Source organism: Labrus bergylta, chromosome 4, assembly GCF_963930695.1.
Source record: "Labrus bergylta chromosome 4, fLabBer1.1, whole genome shotgun sequence".
Classification (NCBI taxonomy): domain Eukaryota; kingdom Metazoa; phylum Chordata; class Actinopteri; order Labriformes; family Labridae; genus Labrus; species Labrus bergylta.
The window spans coordinates 11,365,953-11,392,182 of record NC_089198.1 but is presented as its reverse complement, the minus strand read 5'-3'; the positions used below and the strand labels follow the sequence as shown (position 1 = coordinate 11,392,182).

The 26,230-nt window shown below is 42.0% G+C and overlaps 1 protein-coding gene across 4 annotated transcripts in view; it reads left to right on the top strand.

The window, feature by feature from the left end:
- dlgap1a (discs, large (Drosophila) homolog-associated protein 1a) overlaps positions 1 to 26,230 on the top strand; it is a 109,775-nt gene that overhangs the window by 67,583 nt on the left and 15,962 nt on the right. For all 4 annotated transcript variants that reach the window (XM_065953722.1, XM_065953721.1, XM_020650723.3 and 1 more), the window contains exons 6-12: positions 5,052 to 5,334; positions 19,531 to 19,655; positions 21,285 to 21,410; positions 21,510 to 21,671; positions 22,180 to 22,262; positions 25,465 to 25,510; positions 25,731 to 26,009. In XM_065953722.1, coding sequence (XP_065809794.1) covers positions 5,052 to 5,334; positions 19,531 to 19,655; positions 21,285 to 21,410; positions 21,510 to 21,671; positions 22,180 to 22,262; positions 25,465 to 25,510; positions 25,731 to 26,009 — 1,104 coding nt within the window. The remainder of the gene's footprint in view (positions 1 to 5,051; positions 5,335 to 19,530; positions 19,656 to 21,284; positions 21,411 to 21,509; positions 21,672 to 22,179; positions 22,263 to 25,464; positions 25,511 to 25,730; positions 26,010 to 26,230) is intronic.

Below are 26,230 nucleotides of genomic sequence, written 5' to 3'. Positions count from 1 at the left end.
ATACTTTCTGTAGAAAGCCAACAGTTTTATTGTGAGTGGTCCTAATGAAAATATCTTAACAGTAGCATTGACTTTTAATGACATTTGTTTGATATAAATCAAAGAGTAGAGTTTGGGGCCTGTGTCCATTTTCTGAGCGCTTCAGTTTGCGGCTAACTGTTGCTAGGTTACAAAAGTTAACTTCAGCTTCCCTTGGTGGTCTTTAGGTCTGTTTTTTTTTCAATAGCTGTGTTTGCTTAATATTCTCTTTTATTTGAGAAACTATCATCAAGTAAAAAATTCAAATAATGTGAATGAATCATGACCTGAACATTGGCGCTGCCAGCACAAAAAATGGCGTTAGTGGAAACAGGCCCTTAAAGAAGCCCTCTAAGGAGGCGGTCACTGTTTACCAACATATACATTATTGGATTTAATACTTCACATGCCCACTCAGCATTACCAAACTGCAGCAGCAGTAAAAGGGGAATTCCCAGTATTTTTAAAACCTGTCCCCAATTTAACATAGTTTTGGGGTCAACTTTACAAAACGAATCAACACGTTGGAAAGCGCGGACCTTTTCATGGTCAGGTCTTTTTGTTTGTTGAACAGGAACACGTTAGAAACGACTCAATAAAGCTACTATTGAGCAAAACATGCAAGAGTCTTTTTATAGCCAACATGTACACGCTGCTGGACGCATTGCCCCTGAAATCACTATGAGTTGGTTGTTCACTACCTCACAGCGGGGGGGCTTTTCTCAGTCACACAGTTGGCCGGGTAGTTTGGGATCACAGGAGGCAGGATGTGATGTAAAAAGAACGGTGGGCATTGTGGCAGATGGACAACACAATCCAACTCTATAATGAGAATTTTGGCCTTTATATCAACGTCATATGCGGTTCGACTCAGAACAGACTGGTGAACAGAAAACATAATGAAGCAGTTTCAGTTCATTCACAGAGATCACATTGGTCACGTACAGTTTATGGTCGTAAGCCAGTCACAGGACAGAAACGTCACAATCCCCCTCCTGCTCGCTCGAGGTGAATTTTCCTGCAGTGTTAAAATTGTTTTAGTAGTCAGAAGAATTTTCTAGTCTTCCGACTGCTTAAAGCACTTTTATTTGCAGGTCACACCTACACATTCGAACCCCATTCACACACTGATGGCTGATATGTAAAGTAAACTAATACCTCTCGTACACATTTATGCACCGCAGAGGAAGCAGCGGGAGCAACTTGGGGTCAAGTGTGTCTTGCCCAAGGACATATCGGATATGTGGAACCTTGTGCTCGAGAGACGACCGACTCTACCACCTGAGCCACAGCCGCCCCCAACAATTATGATTTAATTATGAAGCGTGCACCATGTTCTGTGTGGTGAAATCACACTTTTTTTTAATCCAAGGTGTCTGGAATCTTTGGAGAGAGTAATGTAACAGTTTCATCTTTAAAAAAAGACATGATACTCTTTTTTTTATATCTGAAATGTCTGTCTCTGTAGGGATCCACTCCACAGTATATTCATGTAAAACAATAACAATCCAAGCCTCAGTGGCATCAAGCCTCCTTTTTTTGGCTTAACCTTTTCTGGTTGACATTTGATTTGTTTTTGTACGATGTAATCATTTAGACTCCAAGTTATGTTGAAATAAGATTTTTAAAATACTGGACTCACCCTTTATTGGCTGCTCCACCTTGCCTCCTATGAATTCTACTCTACACTTCCTCCTGGTCGACTGTTAAAGCGATATATAGCATATGGAACAAAGCTGGGCCCAATTAGCCTTCATTCATCCCACCTTAACCTCACCTTGAACCTCTGCATGCATCACTCCCCCTTGACCCGGCTCCCACCATTAACAGATTAAATTGCCCTTTAACTCCTCGATGAACAGCTGAAATGTCCTCCTCTGCATGGATCCAACCATTAAACCCCGTAAAATTCCTTTCACAGAATGTTTGGTCTTGCCATTGAGATCCATCCATTACTGGAAGGGTTTCATTTTGAGTACATATTGAAGACACTTTCAAAGTCGATAACTTGAGGAGTGGAATCAAAGATAAGCTCGACTATTGTGATTACCGACCAACAAGGAACATCCTTCACCTGCAGGAGTAGGTAGCATGGAAGGTCAAAATCATTTATGCGACAATAAATCTTCTTTCTGAATCTGATCCTTCATAATTCAAATTTGTATCATACTCTGTGAAATCCAAAAGATAAATACAGACAATCTGCACCCTGCATATGTTCTTGGCTGATATAGCTCATCTGTGACTTTCTGTTTTATTCAACCTGAAATTCTGAAATCATTAATGACAAATGTAACGTGTAATATGTTATATTATTATGTTTGTATGTGTCGCTGCTCGTTGTTTGTCAGACAATGCTGCTTCCTGTCTTGGTGAGGACTCGAGGAAAAGAACATTTGAATCTCAATGAGTTTTTATTTCCTGGTTATTTAAAGGTTAAATAAATAAATGAAATAAAAAGTAAGGCTTAAACTTTGGTAAAGGGTAGAATTATAATTCCATGAACCAACTAGTTTGTTGGTTGGTTCTGGTTTATAGACTGTATTAAAAAAAGGAATAGCAACCATAAAGTCACCGACTGCTTTGTGTACAACTGACGTGAAGCCTCCATGTGATCTCAAGTTCATCTCCATCTTGGTGCCAGAAATGACCATTTATGGAAAAGAAGGTAGATTCACATAACTGGCTCTATGTTGGCATGTCGCCATGGTAACACCTTGTAAATCACAGATGGCCTTGAAGTTAAGCAAACAAATTCAAAAGAACATCACGCTGTGCTGAAGAAGACTTAAAACTAGCGATTGCCATAGCCATAAAATGATTAAATAAAGGAAACCAGATCCGCTTCAAAGAAGGCTTATTTTGGGTAGACTTCAATACAATCTGCCACTAATAGTTTCAGATCCTGCGCATCATTCTCTCCCACTATCTGCTCCATCTCGTGATCTAATTCACAAAGCATAAAGCTCGAATGATATTCAGGCACAAACACGCTCAAAAAATGTTCCTGCTCTGTACAGTTGGCTGTTGTTTTGAGGAGAGAAGCTGTCTGCACCTTTACGCTGCTGCACTCTCAGTTCTGTCCTCATAAAGACGATGAGCCAGGACAGCGGGACGGGGAACTTTTTCAGCGAAGCCAGAAAAAATAAAACTTGCACCCTCCTGCATAACTGCTTCAGAGAGTCTGCACACATGTGGACTCCTTTTTGGACATGTAAGAATCAATGAAGGACATTGAATTTTCTTTCTCATTTTGTGTATTTATTTTATTTGTTTTCTACATATATTTTTTTAATTACAGCTTTTCTTTTCTTTTTTTTTATATTTACATGTTCAACATAGCTGAAACCCTAGTTGAATTAATAGACTTTATGTACCCATCATTTATTTATATTTGAGGCAGACGGAGGTGAAATTGTTTTCCTGATCACTGGAAAGTTAACGCATGACATCTCTTTTAAAGACTGCGGCGCAGTTACTGCCAACTCTCAATAAGACTTATTTCGCTTTGCTCAAACTGGACGTAGCTATTTGTGAATGAGAAGCTTTTTGCAATGAGGCTGATTTGCATAGAAAAAAGACAACTTGTCCCCTAGATGATTGCATGATGGATTATTTAAATACACACAAACAGCACCTACTCACAGACACTGATTGCTCTGCGACGCAGTTAGAGGAGCATTTAACCCTTTGAGCTGTGGAATCTTTTTGTAAATCAGGCCCTCAGACTTCTCTTTGCAACCCGTGTGGTTTTCTCCTGCTGGTTATGAAAAGAGAATGCAAGGCACTTTCAACTGGCTTCACTTTTGAAATAAAAAGGCTGTGTCCCCTGCTTGGAAGCAGTAAGTGGTTAGATGCAGCAGGATCTTTAATTTGGAGTGAAATGCTCAAACCATGGAGCCATGAAGGCAACAGTTTGAAAAAGAGAATTGAAAACCTCAGGTAAACATTTTATTTTAAGATAATATAAGTGAAAAGTGGGCGGCCCGGGTTCACGTCCGACCTGTGGCTTCTTTCTTGTATGTCATTCCCCACTCTCACTCTCAGAAAAAGAACACCAGGCAACCACACTGAACACATTACAGAATACAACAATGTCATCTAAAAACTTGTCAGTATGAGCATGCATGAGTAAAATATGGCTTTACAGCAGCAAGTTGAATGGCCATGGTGTGCCAAAATGTGTTCTCTGCCTTGAGATCCTGGCCAACGAGTCTTTAAAGGCATCAAAACATGAATTCAAGAGACTTGTGCTGCTGAACTTCCTCACTTCCCAACCTTTGCTATAGGGGACTACTGTATAGCTGATTCTTCTAATAAGTGAGACAAAACCAGATAGTAGAAGCCTGAGGGGAAAAGGTGAGGCAGTGACTGTCACACATCTCATTTTTTAAGAAACACAAGTCAAGTTTGCTCGCTGCATTGGCAAATTATTTTACTCATCACAAGCTGTTCAAGCTTTTTCTCTATAAGAAGTTTATCTGGACTCGTCAGCTGCATGTGGCTTACATTATGTGTAATTATACTTAAAATGAGCCAAATGCACTTAGAGATTTTGTAGTGTGGAAGGTGTCTTTATACAATTTGATGCAAAAGATGATGAGAAAATTCAGTGGCTTGGATCAGCTGACATCTAGGAGCGCCAATCTGTGAATTAAAGCAGCCCTGTCTTTAACTTTAATCAACTCAACGCCTAAAGAGAATGACTAAGGGTTTATTTGAATATCTATTTATTCCTGCTTTAAGTGTAGCTCTCTTTATAGATATGAATGGGCATTAATTCAGTTTTGCCTCTAGTGGTTGGTTAAGGAACTACACTTGTTGGTATCTCTTCACTGGTTTCATCTTTCAGCCGCAGGGTTTGGCACTTCCATTGACCTCATTATCTCTAACGGCAACAAGCTTTCCTCTGTGACAGACCCAACAAAAAAAATTACAGGTTCATCATTTCCCACAGCATGCCCCTCATGGCGTCTCCTCTCTTGTCCCTCTGTGTGCTCTTCCTCTGTTGTCGTCACCTTTCCCCCCTCCAGCTGAGTGAGCTGGAGCTGAATGGGCAGATCGAGCAGGTGTGTGAACAGGTCTACAATGCGTTGCAGTCCCAGGCCATGGAGGCTGCCATGGACAGCATGGAGACCATGGACACCCTGCCCATGCCTGGATGCTTTCGCATGCGGAGCCACAGCTACGTGAGGGCGATCGATCAGGGATGTGCGTCGGAGGACGAAGGAGAGGGAGGGAGGCCGTTGCTCCTGCTGCCTTCCTCTCCGCCGAGAACATCTGCCACCACCGTGAGAACCATCCAGAGCAGCACAGGTAGGCTCAACAAGGATTGATGAATGATGAAGGATGAGGCTGAATGTTTTCACTTAAATACAGTTGTGGCAAAACTTTCATGCCAGAAACACATAGAGGGAATCATTGACCCTGAGCTCTTTATGAAAGAGATGATATTAAAGGGATGGTTTAGAATTTTGAAGCATGTTCACACATTGTTTGACTTTAAGAGGGGTCCACACCAAAAGATCATCAGGTCTGTTCTGTTCAAGTCCTGATTTTTTGATGGTTCTAAGATGATCTTGCCAGATGTTACTGTGGCATGAGGTGTCTTCAGAGTGATCCTAAACAATTCTACATGTTTATTAGAGACGATCCAATCAACTGTAATGTGGGGGAAACACCAAGGACGGATTGTTACTTGAATTTTTACTCACCTTCACGCCTTCTCCAGGGCTTCTTCAAGAATTTTCCGTAAACAGTAGTCCAAACACGACGAATGCTATGTATCCCTGCCCGTTGTCCTCCATGTTTGTTTTCTCTAAAGTCACGCTATAGGCCGTGAGAGATGAAGTGAGATTTCCGGTTTTGAGGATCAGGACTGTTCAGGACTGGTTGTTGGTGCATGAATCTGTCACTGAGACGTTTTGCTAGAAAAGCATCGGCAGCACATTCCAAAATCTGTAAAATGTTTAAAAATACTTTAAATTTTTGCCAGGCTTAACTGTAAAGAAATCACAATTTGTGAGATTTTTTGCAGACCCTGTGGACAAACTGAACCTCTCTCTCATGGCTGATGATGTTAAGTATTATTCAATGCTCTCTTCCTGCTTTCATTCTGATTGTTCAGCAGAGTGTTGTAAACTGCTTCACTGGACACCCACCCGGTGTTGCCAGTAAGAGGACTTAAAAATAACTCTGGAAAATAGTAAATCATCTTCCTGATGGTCTCATTGGTTTGGCTTTCTCGCATATGAAAGAATCAGCATTCATTTCACAACCAGCAAATACTCCAGACATTACTGATATGCTTTTCTATGGCGAATTGTATTAGATTGAGTTAAGGAGTTAAACAGCCTGAAGAAAGATACTTCTCTGCAGTCTGGTGGTTTGATAGCAGGTATTGTACTTAAGTATTGTTAATGACCTATGAATGAACAAGCATTCAATGTATTCTTTGGGCTATCTCACCTCACAGTTTGGCTGATGTTCTGTGAGGTTTTAATGTCCCACTGCAGAGGCCTCCTGTTCTGGACCGTGAACGTTTCATGCCAGCTCATAATATTTCCTGTCAAGAAATGTAATATCATACATGAATTTTGTCTCAACAAGCTCCCTGAAGAAAACACATCTGCTTCTGCTCGTTTATAGGGCGGAGATATTTGATATTACCTTGTAACACCTTGTGATTAACAACGGGTCTGTGTTGTATGTCATGTATGTGTGGCACATTCGCACAAGGTCACAACTAAGTGCTGCTCACTTATACGATCAGTTTAGTCGCTATTAAAATGGGATGCATCGTGAAAATCGCCCTTTGTAAATGTAAGATGATTTTTGTGACAGAAGCAGATTTCCTGGTGAAATCTGGTCTAAAGAAATACGTTTCTTCAAATACTTAGGTTTAAGCATCAACATGACGTTTTAAAGGCGTCTTCTCAGTGGAGAAATGCCCGCTGGCTGGTGCCTTGTTGTGAGGAAATATTGAGCTGCAGGGTGTGCTACAAAAGTTCTACGATTGTCATTAAGATTCATGCTAGAGATGGTTTTGATCGCTTAACTAAGAGCATTCTGATGCAGCTTTTGATATTTTCAGGGTGTGTGGACAAAAAAGAAAAGAGCAGTGCAGTGTAGTATAGTGAAGATGGGATGTGTTGGCTCTGAATACAAACGGGTGATGGTCCAGACTGGGAAAATAAAAAGAGGATAACAGTGTTTCAGCCAGGTTGTTATCAAAGTGTGAATGCTCATCTGTAGCTCAATTTTTGAGACTTAATCTCGCTTCTTGAATAAAAGAAACATGTTAAATAATTTGATGTGTCAATCAAACTGCTGTCTGATCAGCGCAGTAAAAACCGACCACTCATAAAAAAACATTTTAACTTGACTTGTTCATGTATTTGCAGCATGTTTGTTTCTTTTGCAGCAGCGTTGTTACATTGCTTTTGGATGTTTGCCTTTGCTTTTGAATGTGCAGCATCTCTATACTATAAGTTGTTTCAGCTGTTGCCGAGCCTTGGCACCTATCGGCCATCGTAAGTGTAAAATGTTCTAAAATTGGTGTGAGATGCTGTTAAAATAGAGCCATAATCCTTAACATGTAGGTCACATATTGTGAAAAATAAACTTTACACTGTTTTTTCTAACACTAATGTGTTCCCTAGTCTGACTACAATTATGAGAAAAGTCCATCCTCTCCGTCTTCTGCCTGTTCCACTTTTCAGAAAATGTGTGCTCAAACAGGCCGTTTGGCGATGTTCCCTTCATGACATCACAAAGGGCAGTAACCCCTCCCCCAGGTGGGTGACACTCCCACAGCAAGATGTTTGTTCTGCCCTCTGAGTCTGCCTTCTCACCGTAAACAATAGGACATGGAGCGAGAAAGCCCGAGCCACCCAAGCCCTTCCAGAGAGGGGGCGTGGGCAGACACAGCTCATTTACATTTAAAGGTACAGACACAGGAACAGTCTGTTCTGAGCAGGGCTGAAATAGAGGGGTTTATAGACATGATCAAATACAGGATCAGAGTGGATTTAGAACAAGAAACTTCACACACATGTTTTGAGGAGCTCTGAGACTTATTTAAACTAGATCATTGTTTAATTTTACCCTCGATTTGAGTGCCGATCAATACACTTAGTTTTTGAACTGATATAGATTATGCATTCAGGTGCATATGTAAACTCTGCAGTGTTCTAACAATGAAGCAGAAATCTCATAAAGATAATCCTGTAAAAGCCAAGAAAGGCGGACCTTCTGCCTGGTTAGACAAGAACACACAGGATGCCGCAGGGTAAGTTTCTGCGTACTGCAGAGTGTCGGCGGGCGGGTCTTAGGATTGTAAAGTGTCTCACTGCTGATGACCTACATTTTCCACTCCTCTGGGGATTCTTATACGGTTAACTGAGAGGATACATGTAAGCACACATAAGTGTATGTATATATATATAATTCAGTCATGCACACTGCGGCCACACTGTACAGTAGATGGTTAGCTCCACATGACTGAAAATAGAGCTGGAAGACACTGTCCCAATACCTAATGAAGTATCCACTCAGGACAAATGTTCATCTTAAAGGGTAACTAAACCCCAGAGTTTCTTTTGCAACAGAGTCGTTTAAAGTAGAGAACCTCTCTCCTCTAGCGTCTCCTGGAGGCCTTGACCATGGCGGTCCAGAGCCGGATCAGAGCGCTGAGACAGCCAATGACGAGGACAGGGAGGGGCAGGAGAGGATGGGTAGACACTTCCCCATGGAGGATTTTTTTTACACTTTACAAAAGCCTTAATTCACAGCAAGCCACTTAGATTCCATATAAGATGCTCTTGTGTTCACTGCCCTAAGCTCTGACCTCCAGAGAACATCTGCTTCTTTTTAAAGGCTTTGTTGACCAAAGCTTGCACCCCAGATGTCACCTTCACCCAGACCACCTATCTGCCTTAAATATTCAGTTAAAGAGTGTTCATGCAAGTGCAAGCAGTAAGCTTAAATATCAACACAACACAAGTATATCTCTCAAAGACTGACAGTAGTCAGTCAGGCTCTCCTTTGCACCCTTCATTCACCATGACAAGATGTCTTTGACGCTGTTTGTGGGGAAATCTGCTTTTCTCTTTTCCTGTTGTCTTTTGATCCCACTCTCTTGTCTACACACTGAAAATAACAGCGCAGCCAGCAGGGGCTTAGCTAAGTTTAGTATGAAGACTCAAATAGGGGGTTAAAAAAAACAAGTAGCAACCTCCGGTGTGGACAAAACTACAGGCTGGCTGCAGAAGCAGCTGGAAGTCACATACACACCCATTTAAAAAAGCCAGTTTTTACAGCAGACATTAACATGTTCACAGCCTGGTATAAAGAACAAGTTTGATTTGAATAGCTCAGGTCTATATTGGCACACACTGTACCGAGGCAGATTTTTTAATAACTTATTTGATTTTATGAAGGATAAGAGTTATTCATAATTACAGGAATGGCTGAGCAGACTGCGTGCTCGTGGAGTGTAGCTGTTTGTCAGTAGGCTAAAGGCCCAGCTCAGCTCCATCTCTTAGCCTGTTTCCACGTTCATATAAAGTTAGGAAGAGTCAGCATTTGCAATATGATGGCAACACCTCAGTCTTCAAAACACCCCCGTCAGAAACCAATAGGTGAAGTCACTGACACGACATCCATGTTTCATACAGTCTGTGGTTTAAAAGCTAGCACGGTTCTGTTCAACGGAAACATATTTAACCATTCTAATGTATTTATAGCTCACATGTTAAACCGAAGTGTAACAGTATCCAGTTTTATGGTTTGAGAACATTAACTTGTTGCAGATTCAGCTGACCAAATTCAATTGAAAAGCAAAATGTGTTTTTAACTCTTTAGATTCTGCTTCAAAATACAGAATATACAGGAAGATGTACAGTAAGCGAGTGGGAGGGGGGGTGATGACGTTTATTCCCTGCGACCAGCGCAAGACCACAGACTGTATGTAGCCGACCTTTGCGATCTCCTGGCGTGTAATGAAACTGCTTCTTTATGTGTTCTGTTCCCAGTAAGATACAACGACTTATAGATAGCAAGTGTAAAAAAAGTGTTATTAAAACAAACTTTTGATGAGAGAGAGAGCAGTGCAACAGATTGAAGATGTGCAAAAGGCTCAAACAAGATTATGAGAAAACACAAAAATAGAATCAAAGACACAAAGATGGGAGTGAAATACTGAATATCTGTGCCACTGAAAGAGTGACAGAGACTGTCTGAGGTTTCAGTAGTAAAACTTAAAAAGAGGTCAGCGTGTGTAGAGGCAGCGCAGGCTGATGAGCCGTCTAAGCTCACTTAATCACCTCCTCTCTTTGTGCCTCCTCACAGATTCTGCTCTCTCTCTCTCTCTCTCTCTCTCTGTCTCTCTGTATGCTGCATTCAGCCGCTGAGGGCACACTTGACATCAGCTGTATAACTTTCACATAAAGAAAAGTCCCTGAGAGATTAGCCTTCATGCAGTACACTCTAAAAAAGCCTCTGTGGAGCGCTTTCACTGAGTGAGGTTTGACCTTTGTTTAATGTGACTCTATTCTCTGACTAGGAGGCAGGATATTAATAGACTGTTGATCAAGTTCATTCAGGTTTTCTAGCAAAAACATTACCAATCCCTTTTATCCATATACACCCAGCAGCAGGGAATAGACCCCCCGGAAACCCCTGTCACTATCACTGGGGAAACCTGTGCAAATTAGTCAAAAAGACTGCGTCTAATTCAGAAAAACCCACACAAAGGGTTTATGCCCCCCTCACTGTGCTGCTGAGCAAACATCGTCTCTGTGCACTGCTACTGTTTGTGTGTATTTAAATGAACCATCATGCAGTTATTATTTAAGTGTCTAATTCATGAACAACGATGCTATAACAGCCGCACAGTTAGAGAGACCGTTAAGAGTTGGTGGTAACTGCGCCGCACTATTTATAAAAAGCTGATCAAGTATACAATCCCACTTCTGTATGACTGAAACTTAAATGATCTGTAAATACAGTCTGTAAATGTGACTGACGATATTAATATAACCAGGGGTTGAATCAGTCCGGGCTGTCAGCAGCTCCACATTTCATCCACGTGTGGAAACGCTCTGGAGCCATTAAGCACAATGATCTGAGTGGGTTTTTTCCTTTGAATTGTTCTTTCTGCTCCATTCAGGCAGGACGCTTTGTTTGAAACAGTGAACCTCATATCACTTTTTTTTTTGTCTGTACACAGAATAAACTTGTTCCCCCTCCTGCTCTAGCTCATCATCTTTATGTGGACAGAAGCTCTGTCACCATGAGCATGCAGCTCCAGTACAGTGCAGATTAACATTTCTCCACATTCAGACACAAACCAGAGCAAACTGCACAGAGCAGAGACAACTTATTGGACGTGTTTTAATATCATCAGAGCTATATGCCATGTGAGCTACACCTTCACATGATAGCAGGAATATTAGCAACTGTAACCCTTTCTCAGTGAATCCCCACAAACTTTCTTCTGAGACATTCAACATTTCAGCCAATTAAGAACACACGGCAAAAGATCAATTACTAAAATCTAAGGTTGTCAAGATGCCAAAACTTTAAACTTAGAAAAATCTAACGATAAAAATACTGGTTCTAATACCATGGTAACAAAAATCCAACAAAAAAAATGTATTGCTTTATTTAAAAAGTACAGGCCAATTCCTACACATTGTCTAAATTGCAAAAATATGTTGGCAGCAACATTAGGGACCAATTTATTTGTGCAGTTTAGACAGTGTGCAGGATTTTGTCTGGTGCTCTCTCTCTCTCTCTTGAAGGCAGATTTCAGTTCAAAATGACTGAAGATCTGTAGCTTTTTAAAGCTTGGGTACGGTTTGTAGAGATTGTATCGTTTCAAAATAGATATTAGTTTTTATTGAAGTTGTCAAAATTTGACAAAAGGAGCTTTACCATGATGCACATTGTGAGCACCTGTGGTGGCTAAATGAGCAGCAGGAGCTCCAAATGTCCTTAGTTTGCATGCTATATGGTTTTGGAGTTGTTTCCCTGACGATGTGAGTCTGAATGTTGGTGAGGAGTGATGCAGGATGGGTTCCAATAAACAACAACATTTTACACATATCAACTAAATGTTACAGCTGACCGGCGGTTGCTGCAGTCAGAGGGGGCAGAGCAGCTGACATTGATCTGACATTGATGCTGCCATGCAGGGCAGGTGAGCTGATGGCACCTGGCCATGTAAGAGATAAATGTGTCTGAGGGCTGCAGAGACCAGCGAGTGCAGCTGTTACTGACGCTCTGCGCAAGGTCATGTTCAAAGACTTTAAACTTTATGCAAGTCTAAAAGAGAAAAGAAGCACCATTTAGAGTCATCATGTCATGTATGTGAAGACACAAAGTTCACACTTCAAAAAACAAAAAGGCAGTGTGAAAGTTATATTTAGGTATTGAGGCCTATGGAAATTATCATATTGAAAAAAAGCTTTGCTGGAAGCAGCGACATCCTGTCTCTGTTATCTCCCTGAATACATCATTGATGTGAAGATATGAGGGGGAGTCTGTTGATGCGGAAAGGTGAGAGAGTACGAGAGCACTTATATGGATGGTTATGAGGTGTGAGGCGTGGGGAGTTGGAGGGAAGTACGAGGCCTGAGAGGAGACGTGTTCAGGGACAGACAGAGCTGGACGTGGAGAGCTGGACGTGTTTGAATGAGACTCTGTGGAGGGACAAAATAACGCAGCCGAGCAGTTTCTTTACACACTTTACGTCAGTCAAAGGAGCTGACATCACAGAGCAAAAGGCCAAAGATCTCTCTTTTCAAAGGAGGCCCCAGTGAACCTTTAGCATTCTGCTGATGCATCAGAAACAAGTGACGAGCTGACCTGACCCTGTCCAAAAGCTACGAGAACATTCTGCTGAAACACTGGAAATACAACGAGCCAGCATGACACACAACAGAGGAGGAGGAAGGCTTTTACTCCCTGCTAATCTTACTCCTTCTACATAAGGATTATTCACCATGTGTAGTCCTCAGGCTGCCCTACAGCCAATACTTAACGTTTGTTAGACTTATATATATATAGTTTATAAGCCTTACATAGACGGAGGAGGCTGCAGTCAGGTGTGGCTAATGACAGAGAGGTGTTTCTGGTGATTACATCACACTTAACATTTCTCCTACAAATTACATTGCAGTACAAATCGTGCTTACTAAACGTGAGCTGCAGAGATTGAAAATACAACATGAATTTGAACTTAAAACAGTTTTCCCAAACCTGATACACACCAGAGTCAGGAAGAAATAATCAGTTTGAGTTACTTTGCATGTCACTCTAGCCTTCACCATCTCTCTGCAACTCAACGCTGCACTTCATTTACTCCAACATAGTCCAGGAAGCCATGTTGTTTTCTGCACAAAGCCATCAAAACAATATTACTTCATTGGCAACATCAGCCATTTTGCTTTTTATCAACAACATACTGCCTAAAAATGGACAACGTTTCTGGCCGTTTTGAAGGTCAACGAGGGCAGCCGCCATATTGGAAATGTTATCTTTTACCTCGCTCTTCATCCAGCTGGATTGAGGCACAGAGGGGGAGCTGAGGTGGGCCTTAAGCCTCCTGACACACGGCTACAACAAACTCACCTGTCACCTAACTCAGACATGCCCAAATTTTATGCAAATGTGTGCATGACTTGCAGCCTTCATAACGTCAAAAACAGATTAATTGTTTGTTGTTGAACACATGTTTCTTTCTGCTGTAGAACTTGACATTTTGATACAGGATCCAATGGTTTCGTTGTCTTTTGGAGTCAGCCTCGAGTGGAGATTTGAGGAACTGCAGTGTTGTGCGCGCCTGAGCTTGCTGCTTGGTAAGCCTTCGTGCAGCCTCCTATAGTGGACACAGTTAAACAGTCTGCTGTGTTTAGGATGGCGTCCCTGACTATGCTGCATGCTCCTCAGCAGACACCACTTGTGCTGCACAGTCTCAAACGGAGCGGGCAATCAGTGATGTATTCTGTAGTTTTCCATTTCACACTGTGCTGCGGTTTGTGATGATGCTCTACGGGAGAGCTGTAGGGATATTTCTCTTTTCCTTTTTTTACCTTTATTTAACCAGGAAAAGTCTCATTGGGATTAAGATTTTTCTTTACAAGAGCGCACTGGCCCAGACAGGCAGCAGCAAAACTAACTGGGTGTCAGGCATAAAACACTTAATAATAAACATAAATCAAGGAATCACAAAATTTAATAAACATGTGTCATAAATCCTCATCAACAAGGGATCAGAAAGGGGCAATATGAGTCATCTACAGCCAGACATGATCACCTCCAGATCATTAAGAAGTCCTTTAAAAACATCCGAGGGAACTGGCTCTCGAAGATTTAGAGCAAATGGTTCTAAAAAGAGGGAGCTGCATACTTGAAAGCCCTTTTTGCCCAATTCAGTACGGGCCTTAGGGATAGTTGTAACTTCCAGTACTTAAAAATGTCAGAAAGTTGAAAGAAATGTTCATCCATAAATTCCCACAGCACAAAGTAACATCTTAAATAGCTTTTTTTCTTGGTCAAACATACAGTTCTATACAAAAGGTTTGACCCAAAAGAAAGAACAGAAAGCAAGAAAGTGTTTGATATTTTTTATTAGAACTGATCAAGATGAATCACTGCAGCGCTTCTCCTTCACATCGAGACGGATCAATGTGCCACTTGTATCTCTCTAAAGTCCACAATGATGTCGATCAGTCGTGTCCGTCCGTGTGTTGATAATAATAAAAAGTTAACATTTGAGAGAATAAGCTACAGCTTCGTTGTTTTGATTGCTGCGTGCGGCTGGCTATTGTTTTTCTTTCTGTTTTCTTTCCAGCAGGGCATTGATATTTAGATTCATCTGCTGCTAGCTGCATAACTAACAAGGTAGCTTATCCCCCCTCAGGCCTCATGTTATTTATGGACACACAAGCATGAATAAATGCCATTTCATGTCTTTTTAGGAGCTTTTCTGGAGCCACTGGCTAAACAAGAAGTGTGGTTACAGATCATCAAACGATGCAGATAAGGATTCAATGAAAAAAAGCGGAGTGTCTTAGTGTCCTAAGATGGAGACAGATCTGGATCTGGATCTGTGCATGCTTAGTTACAGTGGGCCTGCTGAGGACTTTCTCTGGTTTCAAAGCGACAATTCTCCAAACAGGTTTTCACTTATCCACACGACTAAATAAATTATAGTTCAATTGATTGAGGATAACCGTCATGAAGCTAATGTTTCCCTCCTCTCGTATCTCGTTCACTGCAAAATAGAATTTACTCATCAGCTGAAGGATTTAATCTAATCGGAGAGCAAATCACATTTCAACCCCGGAGTTAGCAGCAGAAAATGAAGCAGACAGAAAGACGCCGGCAAGTTGTGCTGTTGTGTTTGTGCCGACGGTGGAGGTTCTTTCACTCACTGATTCCCTCCCGTCAAGAGTTTTACAAAAACAACAACAACAACACATTTTTAAAGAGAGTTTAAAGTGCACTGAATTAGTGATTAAATCCTTCAGTACAACTTAAGCAGTTGTAAAAGCAAAGCCAAGCAGAGTCATAAAACAGGCTCTTCTTTTAACATAACCAGCCCCCCCAGCATTACCCACAATACAACCTGACCTCCTACACATGGGTTGAAAAAGTAGTGGTTATGCAAGCAAGCGTCTGAGGAAGCCTTGAGTCTCTCTCCTCAAGACAAAGTCGATTTGTTTGGCACTCTTCATCAGGCTGCAAAGTGCTTTTACATAAGACATGGAAGCAGTGCAAAAGAAACACGAGTCGATGCCACCAATGTCAAAAAAGGATCAAGGCTGAAACAGAATCCACCCAGGATTTTTTGTTCTTGTGATTTATTTTATGCCTTTTATCCTTTATTTGAGAGCCAAGACAGTAGTCAAAAGGTAGAGAGAGTGAGAGAGAGAGAGAGAGAGAGAGAGAGAGTGGGGAAAGGGGCTACAGGTCAGATTTGAACCTGAGACGCCCGCTTGGAGGACTACAGCCTCGGTACATGGGGCGCGGGCAATAACCAAAAGGCTACCGGCTCCCTGATACCCCAGGAAATGTTCAGGGTCAAAAGCTTAAATTCTTATATTCTGGTGTGTTTTTATGCTCTTTCATATTAATAATAATAATAATAATAATAATAATGCATTTTATTTATAAGCGCTTTTAAAAACTCAAAGACACTTTACAATGGTTAAAACATAAAGAATAGCACAGAAGGACAGACTAACGGACATTGCAGCATTACACACAAATCATAAAGATAACAACAATAAAGATAACGACATAAAGGTAAACTACAGAAAACAGAAAATACATCACAATCATACATTAAAAGCTTGTTTAAAGAGGTGAGTTTTGATAAGTGATTTGAAAGTAGGAGGGTCGGTGCAGTGTTGAATGTGTGTGGGGAGTAAGTTCCAAACGGAGAGGGGGCAGCTATGGAGAAGGCTCTGTCCCCTCAGGTTCGGTGCTTGGTTCTAAGAGGGGGAGATAGAAGGTTGGCTTTTGAGGAACGGAGGCTGCGTGCAGGAGTGTGAGGGTGAAGGAGAGCCGTGAGGTAGGAGGGGGTCTGGTGGTTAAGGGCTTTATGTGTGAGGAGAAGGATTTTGAATTGGATACGGTGAGGGACAGGGAGCCAGTGGAGATTTTGCAGGACAGGGGTGATGTGTTCGCGTATTCGGGTGTGGGTAAGGAGGCGTGCAGCAGAGTTTTGGATGTATTGAAGTTTATTAAGGACTTTGGATGATGTGCCGTAAAGGATGCTGTTGCAATAGTCGAGTCTGGATGTGATGAATGCATGGATTAGTGTTTCAGCGGCAGAAAATGAGAGTAATGGACGGAGGCGGGCTATATTTTTGAGGTGAAAGAAGGCGGTTCTTGTGAGCTGGGTGACGTGGTGGTCAAAGGAGAGCTGGCTGTCAAAGATGACTCCAAGATTGCGGATATGAGGGGAGGGGGAGAGAGTGGAGTTGTCTATTGTGAAGGAGAAGTTGTGAATGGAAGTGGTGAGGGATTTAGTGCCGATAATTATTATGTCCGATTTTGCGTAGTTAAGAGAGAGGAAATTGGTGTGCATCCATTTTTATTTCATTGAGGCAGTTCGTTAGGGTAGAGCGGGTTTCAGTGTTGATTGAATTGGTGGAGATGTAGAGCTGGATGTCATCGGCATAACAGTGGAAATGGAGACCATGCTGGCGGATAATGTTACCAAGGGGGAGCAAGTATATGGTGAACAGGAGGGGACCAAGCACCGAACCCTGGGGGACGCCTTGGGACAAAGGAGCTTTGGAGGAGGAGCAGTTATTGATGTTGATAAACTGTTGTCTGTCGGTGAGGTAGGATTTTAACCAGGAAAGAGCAGTGCCAGTGATGTTGAGTGAGTGTTCTAAACGGGATAAAAGAATACTGTGGCTGATGGTGTCAAAGGCTGCAGTGAGATCGAGGAGGATGAGGATGTTGAGGAGGCCAGAGTCTGAGGAGAGGAGGAGGTTGTTGGTGACTTTGAGGAGAGCTGTTTCTGTGCTGTGCTGGGAACACAGCACAGCACAGAAAACTATTAACTATTAACTATATTACTAGTTAATGTCTGGTACTTCCTGCATGAATATCAGATTTCACACAGTATTCTGATGAAGGCGTTAGAAGACACACAGAGAAGTTCACGTCTTTCTCCTCAACTGTTCTCTCACCTGACATTAATATGAATGATCCTGATTTCATCATATTAGGGGAATTCACTTTCACTGTCTCTTACACTTGTAAACAGTTTTGTTGTCAGCAGGATGCCATTTGAAAAAAATAAAATCGGTGGGTGTTTTCTTGTAAATTCTGGAAATGGAACAAATTAGAATTTCAACAATTGAATCATATTCATGCCTCATGAGTGGCAGTGACACTGTGCTGCTTATTTGATCAATTATGTTGAAAAGGGGATAATAAACTCAACAACAACCAGAATAGGCAGAATAATTATAACAGAATACATGACGACCAGTCTCTTATTGAACACAACCGTTTAATAAATAAAATAGTCGTTTTAATCCTGACTTCTGCCTTTTTGGGCATTTTCTGAATACTTCTCAGCAGGAAAGAACGCATGGTCCGGCCCATTCACAGAAATAAAGAGTCGGTTTTATCAGCGTGGCTTTCTGCATCCTGGTCCTCTCGTCTGTTAGGATCATGTTCATCGCACTGAACCCTCTGTCACACTCACTCACTCTCACACGCCTGTGCAGCCTTGGCGTTTGTTTTCAGGAGGAGTAAGCCTCAGAGCTTGTGTCCTTGTGAAGGTCGCAGCGCAAGTCGAGCTGATTTGTTCTGCAGCCGTAATACCTGTTAGAAATATCAATCTTCTGAAATGTTGCCGTCGACTATTGAGCACAACCTTTAGACAAAGCAAAGGCAGGCTGACAATTAACACCCTGGTTGTAAGTCCACCATTAGATAAGCCTTTTACCAAACCATCCCAGTCCTGGAAAACAGTTTTTTTAAATGTCAAGCTGTTTCTATGACCTGTTGACTGAATCCTGACTTTTTCATCATGAACTTGATTATCCACCTCAGTTTCTGGTCTTTTTGGCATTTAAGAGTTTTGACCTCATTTTGATTCGATTTTTATCAACATGTCCTTAGAAAACTTTTCACTTCTTCTTCTTCTTCTTCTTCTTCATCTTCTTCTATCACTCTCTTCCTCTTGGGCAGTTCTGGCAGTGCCTTTTCTGGTGTACTGGACTGATTATGATACAGTGCCACCACCATGTAATGCAGTTAGAAATAACAGATCAGCAAGTGCTGTCATTGGAAATCAAAAACACTTGTCATAGGCTGTTTTTGAAACTGGCTAATGTACTAGTAGTATGTACTGATTTGGTCAAGATGTGTATGCCAAATAACCCAGATGTGTATGAGTAATTTGTAAAAATAAATGTACAGTTCGCATCAGACCAGTCTCCCTCACATTCTGTTTCCCCCAATGCAAGGCTCCAGGTCAGAGATGGAAATGACAGACGGCTACGGCCATCGTTACAGTGCAGAGGAAATAATCACAATCAGACCAAACCACGCAAAGATGCGACAAATTATCTTTTTTTTTATTCTCAAAATCATGAAAATCATGAATAACTTTCTTGTCAGCTTCTTTCAGACTGTAAGTGGCTTACACTGTAGAGGATTTTGCCGTCAGCTGGACTGTTGTTTACTTCCTCATTCTAAGATTAGAAAACAGCCTAGACAGGCCCGGCATGTATGCAGTACATGCTATGTTCAATAATAGTATGTAAGAGGCGGTTTGGAAAACAGCCCGTCTCTGACGAGGGGTTGGAGCAATATGAAATATGCTCGATCGTCTGCCCTTAGTTTTATAAACAGTTACAGTCCTGTGTTATGAACAGTTGTGTACAATGTCTGCAAGTCAAACTTATATATTATAAGAATTTAACACATGTTCTTTCCTTCTTCTTTCCCCTCCCTCTTTTTTCTTCTGTGTAGTTTCATCCTGCATCACCACCTATAAGAAAACGCCTCCACCCGTTCCGCCCCGGACCACCACCTGCTCCACATCCTCCAAGCCGTACATCTCCATCACCGCCCAGAGCAGCACAGAGTCCGCACAGGTACTGCACTGTTTTTACACATCGCCCCCCCCCCCCCCCCCTTCCTGATATAGTTACAGACCATCAGAACACCTCTCTGCGAAATTATGGACATTATGGGTGAGGGTGAAAGTGTCCTGAGGGTTTATTCACACATTGAAATCACTTTGAAATGTGGAGAGCTTTTCCCCTCAGCTCAGGTCGTGTGGATTACAAAGAATAACACCAACTCAGTTCTGAAAGTACCAACACCTGCTGCAGTGACATACATGGTGTCCTTTTCGTACAAAACTATCAGCTCCTGTCCCGTTTCAAGGTCAGACTTACTGAAGATGTAAAGATCTGCTGTTTAGTGCCACTCACCCTCGTTATGTGTCTTTTAGTTTCAGCCTGCAGGAACTCCATGAGCTGAGAGGAGATGTGTTGGCTCTTTAACCAGGTTATTGTGAGCCCTGAACTCGATGACTGTGCCACTAGTTTCAGTGTCAGTGGTTTTACGCCCTGGAGCAGCCATTAGGACCACGTCATAACTGTTATTTTTGTGCCACCGGAAACAGCTCAAGAGCAATCTCCACACCGCTTTATGTCCTAATTATAAGAATGATGTCATGAGTTAACTGTATTTACTGACATTTAACATTTTCTGGGTTACGGGAGGGTTAAATGATCATAATAATGAGCTTCAGTTACCTCAAACTCTGTGATTAACTTTCACTTTAACTGTGTATGGTTTTTATGTGTTAGTGCATTGGCTCTCAACTGGTGGCTCGGGACCCAAAAGTGGGTCGCGGTGCTGTTTAAAGTGGGTTTGAATGTTTGCCTGGAAAAAAAGAATGTGTCTGAGGTCCAAACTGCATCATCAAATTAATCTGATTGGTTAAAAAATATAAGAATTTGGGTGGCAATTTCTCCTAAAGGAGTTGGTGATGTGTCCTGAGGCTCGCCCGGTGGAGAAATAGTTCTGCTAGTGTTTTTATAGTATACTTTTTGGGGGGCAAAAACTCTAATAAGGAGAATCCTATTCATGTGCAGTAATAGTAAAAGAAGAGTAACCATGAGGGCTAATGAATCACACTTTTGAAAAGTTGTGCACAGAGTGAGGGAGGTCATATATTGAAGATTAAAAGTCTTCCATACTACAATGGAATTTATTTAATCTGAAGGGATCTTGGTATAGAGCTGAGTAACTGGGGCGCAGATGGCCTAGTGGTTAGGTCACGCCCCATGTAGGGATGGCCCGGGTTCAAGTGCAGCCTGTGGCTAATTTCCCACCATACCCCACTCTCTCTCCTGATTTCAATTTCTGTCCACTGTCCTATCAAATAAAGGCACAAAAATAAATCTTAAAAAAAAAAGAAAGAGAAAGAGCTGATTAACCCATTGAGGTCACCTTCTCTCCAACACTAACATACCTGATGATTTAAAAGGTTAAATATATTTTAATCAGGAGAGACCTAAGACTTTGTCATAGTGTCTTCATGCACTTGGAGGGGAAGTGAGACTGACAGCATCAAGGAATCAAATAAATAGGTCAAGCTTGAACTTCATACTAATCATGCTAATTTAATGTGAGAAAATGATGTTGGAAACATTTTGACTTGGGTACAAATGTATGTCTTAAAAGAATTGTTTTCTATTTTAATGAACCAGGATGCATACATGGAAGAGGAGGGGCCCAGAGGGGACATGACCATTCAGTCGGGACTCAGTAACTCCACAGAGAGCATCGACAGCATGAAGGCTCTGACAGCTGCTATAGAAGCTGCTAACGCACAGGTTGGTGCTTTATATTGTTTTTGTTGCTATGCAAACCAGCATTTGAAGTCTGTCGTTAAATTGCACGTAATGTCTCTTTTAATTTATTTGTCCATGTAGATCCATGGACCAGCCAGTCAGCACGTCAGTAACAGCAACAACAGCATGACGGTCAACGTCCCCACACCCATCCTGACCAGGGGGCCAGTCGTTGAAATCCACCGGGATGACTACAGGAAAGAAGCTTTCAGGAAGGGGAAATGTCTCTCCATAGGCATCCAGGTATTTATGAGGCTGAAGTCAGAGGTGGAGAGACACAGAGGATACCAGTGGCAGCTGGTCAATAGAGGGCACTAGAGGACCAACCAGCCACTTCCCACATGGAGACTTACAGACCTTCATGAAATATATATTTTACTTAGTTTGAACCATACACACACATTAAACTGGACCTGTTTGCAATGTAGATTTAAAATGTTCTACGTCTCTAAAGTTACCGATTGGCGACGTGTTTCTGGCCTTGGGCGCTAAAATGAGCACTCCAGGCCTCCATTGACTCTTGTTATAAGTTGCACATATGAATTTGCTTCGAGGTGCGAAACAGGCAAAGAGCTGGAGCAGAGGCGGGGCTTAAGCCTCCTGACAAACAGCTACATCACATCCACCTGTCAGTCAAACCAGCCAGACATACAAAGTCATGGTTAACCCTTAGGCTACATTAAAATAAAAACATGTGTTTCAGACATATTTGTTAGAGTGTCCTGGGTTTAATCCTGTTTGTCTGCTATAGGTGGATGGACCAGAGGACGATCCAGATCCAGAGGACCCGTCTAAGTTTACCTCTGTAGGGGTTCAAGTGGAGGATGACAGAGGGTGAGGCAAACTTTTTTCTTTTCCTTTGACATTTTTCAGAATATTTGACCCTTTAATAACTGCAGAGTGTCTGCAAAAGCAGGACACGGTTCCAGGGCAAGCATGTAAAATCAATTTACGTTCATATTTGGATTAATAAATGACAGAGTCAATCGAAGTTAAACAAAGGTGTCTGTAAGAACACTGAAACCAGTTTCATCTTCTGATATCTTTGTTGATACTGGCAACAGAAACCATCTTACTGGTGTGTTTCCAGAGGTTAAAGTAGGAGATAAAATAAATCGAGATTAACAATCTGCTGCAGAAAGTCCTCAACATAGAACTCATGTAGCAAATATCCTGTCAATGGATCATCAATCACCTCATCCATGGAGTCTGGTCTAGGAAAGTTGTAGCCTTTGGGCAAACCGTTTCCTTTCCTTTCGTTCGAGTGCGTGCTCGACCGTCCTCTGGGGTCCTCCACACAACAAGAAATCTGATTATAAACACTGAACATGTTTAGTATTGATGATGAGAAATCGGGGCAGCCTGGACGTTCTCATGAGCAGATCGTATCGCTCTTAACAAACGTCATACCACAGGAACATCAGGCAACATTATCTTTAGAACTACTTTGTCAGAAGGGGGAATTTGTGCCAAAAAAAACGACCTGATTTTTTGGTGTTTACCCCGCTTTAACACTCCACACTACCATCACTTTGACCTGTTGAACATTAGCGAGAATGCTTGTATTAACTATATTTTAGCGTTTTTATTCCATTGACCTCTCAAAGCTTCTTGGGTACAACACCGTCCTTCTTGGCCGGATCTTTCACTTCCCAAAAGGAAGACCTGAGCTAGTGTGTATGAGCACCACCATATCTTCCACCCTGACTCTCTACACTGCCATTAGGAGTACTGCTGTTCACTATAGCTTACTTTATGTTCATTGTTTTTGCACCTAAAACACTGAGACAAATTCCTTTTTTTGCGTAAACCTACTTGGCGTTAAACCTGATTTTGTTCCGGACTCTGAATGGTGGTATTTTCCCCCTTTAGAGTCCCTGTTCATGTCCACCTGCATGGTCACTCATAGTTCAAAATGAAGACACTCTTGAGACGGTAAAGAAAAAAGAGGTCAGATATTAGTGCCAGCCTGCATCTTAGAGTCAGCAACACAGCGGAACTGATTAACTGAACCCTAAGCAGGGCTGAAATAGAGGGGTTTATAAGCATGATAAAACACAGGATCAGAGTGGATTTATAACATTTATATAAACTTGTTAAAAAGGAAGAGAATATGTGACCTTTGAAGCTTATAATGGTTCATCTGTTGAGGTTTGGTTTTAACAATATCTCAGGGTTGGCTGCAGTTATGGGGAAGGGGCCCGATGTCATTCTTTTTCATGGGGCCCAGAAATCCTGTAGACACCCCAGCTAACATATGTAGCTGAATTTTCAATTTGTAGTGACTGACGTCAAACTGAACATGACTGACTCCCACATACTGATAGAAACCACACATCTGCAGCATATTAAGACTTAAACAGACTAACATTCATTTAACCAAGATGAATGAGTTCATGATAATTCAAACTAATATTAATCTGAAGCAGGAAGTGTAGCTGAGTCATCTCCGGCTGTCATGTCATTATTCCTCTCTCTCTGGTCACAACAAACACCCACACACTCCTCAGCCAAGGTTATCCTCCGTGATGAACTCCAATAACTGTGACTGAGAACACTTTTCACTGACTCCAGAGATCTGTCTGTTCCAGCTTGTCGGTACATAAACTTCTATAGGAGGACTCCGGAAGGTGCTGAGAGAAGCCTTTCATATAAATCTTGATTCTCTGTGCAGCACTATCTCTTATAGGGTTTTGTTTCTTGTCCCTCCACCTCGTCGTAGTATGTGCGGACCTGTTTCCTTTAAATGTATGTTTTTGACATAGTAAGGGAGAAACACCAGACATCTCCTACAACTTTGCTGCATGCTTTGTGTGTTTTCATTGGCTCTGCTGTGCTGCGTCTCAGCTCTGTCCCCGTTCCAGCGGTATGGAGCCCTCTGCAACAGATCGAAAAGGCTTTTTATTTTTGCTGGATGCTGGAGCATGGCACATCAATTTAGCACAGAAAAGATCCAGCGGGACAGGAAGTCAGACACCAAAACAATATTAAAACATGTGATTTATTTTCAGAATAAAACGCTGAATAAAAAACTGTTTTGACTGTTCAGACAATGACCGTATGTGTGTTTGTTGATGTGTTTTATCGCTGTTGCGAGTTAATCTGTAAAATTACCGCGGGACTCATTTGAGTCGGCACTCCACTCTTATAGACGAAGGGTTGAGCCATAACAGGAAACCATGCAGGAAACCACATCTGAAGATTACGGCAACAACACGGTGTCTTGTGTTAAAAAAAAACATTGCAGAGGTTTAGTATGGACAACATCATAACATTATATGTTTGTAGCCTATTTAAATTTTACATTTTGATATCTTTGATTGTATCAAAAAACCTCTGACACTCACCTGCTGTGAGTTGTGTCACTCTGCAGAAAGTGTATTAAATATAAAACGGGTTTTATAAATGTTGGTAATAAGCTGATGGTTTTAAGCCTGATGTAGGCAGATTCTGCAGCAACCTCAGCAGCCCTACTCCCCGCTTCCCTGCTTACATATGAAATCCAAAAGCAGAGACGTCCTGGCAGATTTCTGGAGACCCTTGAACGTTTCCTCTCCAGGACCATGGGGGGCTTGTGACTTTCCATGCACCCATAGAGCCCTGTGCAGGAAAACTTGTGAAAAGGAGAGATTCAAGCCCAATAACACATGAAACACTGAAGACTAACCTAGAAAACACACAAGGGAAACAACACCATCAGGGAAGAATGAGAACTAAATACAACAAGAAAATCTACAAAATAAGAAACCAAATCATGACATTGAGCTGATACCGATACACTGATGCCAAAGGATAGCATTTTGTTCTGTCAGACTGTTTCAGAGCAGACTCAAGGGAACAAGGCCTGTCCATCAGACAGTCCCAGGTCTGGAACCAGGAGAGGACCCCATTTTTCAGTGCTGCTTTATTAGGACATTTTTACCGTATTTTCATCATTTCATCATCAAATAAATCCTGACTCTTTGAACAGTCTGGGAGTGGAGGTGGAATAATCTTTCTGTATTGTACTCACTGTTTTTCTTCTTCTTGTGGTCAGGTATCGTCGATTCCAGCGCTCCAACAGTGTGACGGCCGCTGTACAGGTAAGCTTCTGCTGATTAATAACACGCCTTCTCCTGTTACATCCAGGGGACTTTTTAATTATGCAACAAAATATCTGACAACTGATTTGACTTAAAATTCAGCTGAAATCGCCACCACCTTGAGATGAGACATCTGTTATTAAAATAAAAGCGCTGCATCCCTCAAACAAACATTTTCACATTGAGAGAGGTACTGAGGTGGATACATTTTTCTCTCCAGGCAGATTTGGACTTGCCCGACCCGATGGACACCCCTCTAGACTCGGACACGGACGTGGAGGTCCTGTCGTCCGGTGCCCTTTCTCGACAGTACTCGCGCGATGCTGCCACGTCCACCGTCAGCATCCAGGGCTCAGGGAACCACTACCATGCCTGCACCTCTGATGACTACGACGATGTGGGCTTCGACCCGTCCATCCTCCCCCCTCCAGACCCCTGGATAGACAGTGTGACCGACGACTCGCTCGATGTCAACTTCCACACCTCTTCTCTTCTCGAGGTATGCGGGAGCGCGCTCAGAACAGACGCAGGGAGGTTCAAGATGGGATCATCACAGCATTCATTTCACTTTTTAGGCTTTCCTAATTCTCTAGAAAGTATGTGTAATATGAAAAAAACTGCTTGTAGGGATTACCTAACATAAGGACATCACTGACTCTGGAGTCCCAGTCATCTCGTGAAGTCCCTTAAACTTAATAAACTTAAGCTGCATCATTCATC